This window comes from Solanum tuberosum, unplaced genomic scaffold, assembly GCF_000226075.1.
Source record: "Solanum tuberosum cultivar DM 1-3 516 R44 unplaced genomic scaffold, SolTub_3.0 scf00099, whole genome shotgun sequence".
In the NCBI taxonomy this organism is placed as follows: domain Eukaryota; kingdom Viridiplantae; phylum Streptophyta; class Magnoliopsida; order Solanales; family Solanaceae; genus Solanum; species Solanum tuberosum.
In genome coordinates, this window is record NW_006239023.1 from 1,220,843 (window position 1) to 1,225,906 (window position 5,064).

At 31.5% G+C, this 5,064-nt stretch overlaps 1 protein-coding gene across 2 annotated transcripts; it reads right to left on the reverse strand.

Annotated features, from left to right (window-relative positions):
- Nucleotides 1-503: 503 nt before the first annotated feature.
- Nucleotides 504-3,047, reverse strand: LOC102605073 (probable WRKY transcription factor 31). 2 transcript variants are annotated; one of them, XM_006348081.2, is made up of 6 exons: nucleotides 2,688-3,047; nucleotides 2,474-2,575; nucleotides 2,167-2,346; nucleotides 1,650-2,003; nucleotides 1,447-1,560; nucleotides 504-1,351 (listed from the first exon to the last, which is right to left on the reverse strand). In XM_006348081.2, exons 1-6 carry the CDS (start codon nucleotides 2,940-2,942, stop codon nucleotides 695-697), a joined length of 1,662 nt encoding a protein of 553 aa, XP_006348143.1. In that variant the 5' UTR covers nucleotides 2,943-3,047; the 3' UTR covers nucleotides 504-694.
- Nucleotides 3,048-5,064: the final 2,017 nt, after the last annotated feature.

A 5,064-nucleotide genomic window follows, 5' to 3' on the forward strand; every position in this document is an offset into this window, starting at 1 on the left:
CATGTTTTATTTAAATTCTCCTTAAATTATATCTTATCTTTATTATCTATGTACTTTTTTTTCTACTTTTTATATTTTTATAAGTGTCAACCTCTCAAATAGCATAAGATAATGGAGATTCAATAAATGATAAATGATCAGAGAATCAAAAGGAAGTTACATTGAAGTTTCTATAGAGTTCAAACTTTTCAAGCCAATCCAAATGGAACAAACTTTTACGTGTCAAACTATTATAGCCTGATTTTATTGACTACTCACCAATCACTGCAACTTTCTGAATAAAAAAGTATGATTATTCTTTTCTTGAGTTCTTGGATCTTGCCAACCTTAATTTCCTTTTTTTTGTTTTTCTTTTCAACTTACGAAAAAGCAGAAGAAAAAGAAAATAACAACATTCACATCGAAATAATTAATTCAAACAGAAGATGATTTTGATTAAGCAATCACATACGTTGCATCCATTTTTGTTTGTATACCCAAAATTCAAAATCGGAATAAAAGAATGAAAATAACGTTTTTTTTTCTCCTATACTTTTTCCTCCACGGTAATAATACAAAGAAAAAAGATATGAACATGAAAATTCATTCCAATTTCATCCCCTAATGTCCTAAGAAATTTTTAAAAAAATGAATGAAGAAAGACTATTGGGTAATTGACAGCAAATTTTTCAAATCAAAATAATATTTTATTTAATTAGTTCCCTGGGAAACTACTAGTGTTGTTATTATTGCTTGAGGGACCGGACATGGGGCTGTTGCCGTTATTCGGATGAGAACCACCGATGATGGAGGAGATGGCAGCAGCAAGGGCGGCGGTGAAGTTAGGATCGGCGGTGATGGCAGCCGTGGCGGCGGAGAGCGTGTCATGAGAAATTGATGGGTGATGATGAATGTTGTCCTGAGAAATTTGTAAGCCCGAAAATTTCGATTGGTTATACAAAGGTTGCCCCAAAATGTGAGGCATTTGTGGTGCTGACATTGAAGCGGCGAAATTCGGGTGATTAAGCCCAGCTGGTAAAGGGAATTGGAAATGAGGATTTGCTTGGTTAATTCTTTGATGGTAATTAGACAATGCTCCGTTTGGATTTTGGGCCGTGAGGTCTAATGTAACAGTAGGAAATGGAGCTGATGCTGAAATAGTTGCCATGTTTGATGAACATGGAAGCATTGCCCTTGCTAAGAAATTTGTGTTCATTAGCCCATCAGCACTTGGCATGGAACCAGAGAGCAACATGTTTGCTGCTGCGGATGTTGTTGATGCCATAGCCATGGCTGCTGGTGGTAGTGGGTGGTTATGTGCACCTTCGTATGTTGTTATTAAGATCGTCCTGTCGTCCGCACACCTTTGCACCTGAATAATTATGTCATGTAACTCGTAAATTATTTCTTTATATTGACGGTGTATATTTATGAGTTATATAAAGTTGAGCATATATAGATGAGTACCTGTTTGCGCACTGGACAGCCAACAGCCATAGTGCAGCGATAGTAAGCACGTGGACATGGATTGCCTTTTGCCATTTTCTGACCATATTTTCTCCACTGGCAACCATCACTAATCTGCGAAATTTTTATTACAAATGATTAATTTTGATGCTAAAATTGTTAAATAGTTAAATACTACTGGATTGATATTTTAGGTGACGTACCATGGGAGCTTCTGATCGGGCACGAACGGAGACACGAGCTTTCCTCATGGTTGCTTCTGTTGATTGCTCAACAGGTTTTGATGGTGAATTCATCAATTTAGGGGCCTTGTTTGGAACCCAACTCTCAGATTCTGGGCTTTCTTCGCGGTTAATTGCCTTATCCCTTGACACTAATTCCATGTTGTTCCGAGGTGATCCAGACAGTGTTCTTTCTTCTGATGAAGAGTGAGAATGAGATGGTTCATCCATCGGGTCAACTTTGGAACCACTTGGGCCTAGCTCCATGAATTGTCTTGGAACTATGGTCCCATTATTCTCTTTTTTCTTTTCTTCATCAGACTTTGCGCCAACAACCTAAGGAAATTAAAAATTGTTAACAATATACATAGGATTTAGAGTTTAAATTCTATATACATGTTCATTTCTAGAATGAGAAGATATTGAATAATAGATCGATAAAATTAAATTACATACACAATTATTCAGAATTTAGTAGAATACTACAGCAATGAAGTACCTCATGGGGATGTGTATTTTCAGTTTTTGAATTCAGTTGTTGCTGCTGCTGTTGTTGCATGAGTGTAACAAGATGCATCTGAAGTGCAGAATAACTGCTGTTAACTTGAGTAAGCATCCCTTTTAAACGTTGATTCTCGGAATTCATCCGTTCAAGCTCAACTTGCAATTGTGCCAACTGCTATTTATAAATTAAGAAAAAAAAAATCAAGATACAAGTCAATTCCAAAATCAAAATACATTTAACAAAATTGATTTTTTTTTTAAAGATAAAACTAATTAATAAAGTTAATAGTCAAATTAATTACCTGAATTTTAGCTCGTTTATCCTCAAGTACTTCCGATGAAACCCCATCATCTACGGTTGACTGATCACTCCCCGCGTTTGCAGTCACAAGTTGCAAACCAGTCTACAAAATTGAATAACAAACAATTATCATCAATTGAAATTATTCTTGTCATACATCGAAAAGATATAGAGGTCTATATATATACGGTTTAACCCGAAACAACGAAACTTACATTTACAACAAACTGATCATCAGTTCTGATAGAATTATCGCCTTGAGAATTTTCCTTCTTTACAATAGGCTTTTTATCGGAGAAGAAGTCGACTTCATTAACGATGCTACGTTTCTCATCGGAGGAGGAAAACATTTCACCAGCGTTATATTTAGGACTTAAATTAAAACCAAAAACAGGCTTGTTCTTGAAGAAACCAGCTCTATCAGAATTAGAAGAAGAAGTTTCAAGGGTAAGACCCCATCCTTTGTCCATAAAAAATGAAATTTGGAGGAATATAGAAGATCAAAAGCCAAAATAGAGAGGGAGAAAATTTGTGGAAAAATGTAGAAATAGAAATATGATAAATTGAAAGTTTTTAGCAGATGCAATGGACGCTGCTATAAAAAGACTTTGAGATGAGTAGCTTCCGCGAAGGTTACGTAGACCAAGAAAACTACTAGTACTACTTTTTAAATTTATTTTTTTAAAAGAAAAAATTGTCACTGTTACTCTTTAGACACTCAAAACATTTTTTTTTTACCTAACTGCAACTTTTTCAAATTCTTCTACCATATAAATTATTTCTTTTTTAAAAATAATAATAATAATATGATTTGACACAGAATTTTAAAAATATTGTAATTTTAAATATGTGCTTAAATTAAAATATTTATATCCTTTTTTAAAAAAGAGTGGGAGTATAAGTTTATAATTAAAAAAATTATAATATATTTATTTTATTTAGAAACTACTCAAAACTTACCCAAAAATATATTTATAATAAGTTAATTTTATTTCGAAACTACTCTAAGCCTACCCAAAATATAAATGAGTTAATCCTTTTAATAAAAATCATAGAATCATTTTGATTACCTTCTAGTTCAAATTAATTACTTTCTTGGATTTTTTTTTAAATTTCATCAATTTTTTACAAAAAATTGAATTTTTAGGTTATGTTGGTATGGAAAAAAAATTCTAAAAAAAATCAATTTTGTTATACTCAATTGGTCAAAAATTTAGATTTTTTTAAAAAGAAAAACAAGTTGCTCAATATAAAGAAAATGACTTCATGAAATTAGAAAAAACAAGATTAACTAGTGGTATTCCATTTTAATCGTATTACCACCCCACTACCACAATTCATAATATTTATATATAAATAATTTAAAATAATACTCTCCCTGTTTTATATTAGTTGGTCATTTTTTTACGAGTTTATTATGATATCATAAAGAAGAAAATAATTTTACTAATTTATCCCTTAAATACTTCTTGAAATTTTATAAATAAATGTAAACATTTTTGAAAAAATATTAATTACAAGAGTACTATATGAGAATTTTAATTAATACCTTTTTAATTTAGTAAGATAAAGAAATAGTACGAAAGAACTTAATAAGATGATCCAATATTAGGAAGACAGTAGTATTTAGTTATATACTGAGAAATTTATTTGTTTCCTTCAACAACTAAAAAGAAAAAGAAAAAGGAAAAAGGAAAAAGGAAAAAGAGTGGTCAAAAGTGGTAAATATCAAGGGAACGTAAGGTGGTGCGTCATTGTATGGGTGACAGGTGTCAATAAGTGGGACCCAAAAGGTGAGAGAAAAGCGGAATGAAGGAGTTTTCGTCTCTAAGGGTCAAGACTGAGTTTGACTCGTTCCTATTAAAAGTAAAAGAAAAGAAGAAATCCACCGCCCCGAACGGTGCGGCGCGTCCCACGTGATCAAAAGAAAAATACGATTATCCGATATACTCCCTCCGTCCCATTTTATATGATGTACTTTGATTTGGCACAAACTTTAAGAAAAATGGAAAGACTTTTAAAACTTGTGGTCCAAAATGAATGATATAAATTTGTGTGGTTGTAAATCATTTCATTAAGGGTAAAAAAGACATTTTATAGGCAAATTGTTACTTAAAATAGAAATGTGTCATTCTTTTTGGGACTGACTAAAAAGGAAAGTAAGTCATATAAATTGGGACAGAGGGAGTATTAAAGTCAACGTATTTGACGGACAAAATTTTCGGGTCACACTCAAGACTGGGTAATCCGATTATTTTTTGTAAATTTACTTCAAAATTTATCTTACTTATAATAATTTTTATAATCACGTAGATAACGTGATATGTTATAGCTGTCAAGTTTAAAAACTTCAGTCAATTTTACTTGTTAGGTTTTGTTTTACCCCCTCTTTAAGAAAAGTAGAAATCATTAGCTAGATAGTAATTTGACTAGCAAAGAGTAATTGATATGACATATTTAAAATTATAAATTTAAAACAAAAAATTATGATAAGTCAAACTATATTAATTAATTAAAATGAAATAAGTATGATTTAAGTGATTTGATCAGATGAAAACATATATTAACTAATCATTATAAAGTAAGAAAAAA

Bases quoted from the DNA above. Each gene is read 5' to 3' on its own strand.
- LOC102605073 (XM_006348081.2), bottom strand. From the start codon at position 2,942: ATGGACAAAGGATGGGGTCTTACCCTTGAAACTTCTTCTTCTAATTCT. The intron at 2,004-2,166 runs GTACTTCATTGC...TAATTTCCTTAG, and splicing joins AAAATACACATCCCCATGAG to GTTGTTGGCGCAAAGTCTGA. The intron at 1,561-1,649 runs GTACGTCACCTA...AAAATTTCGCAG, and splicing joins CCCGATCAGAAGCTCCCATG to ATTAGTGATGGTTGCCAGTG.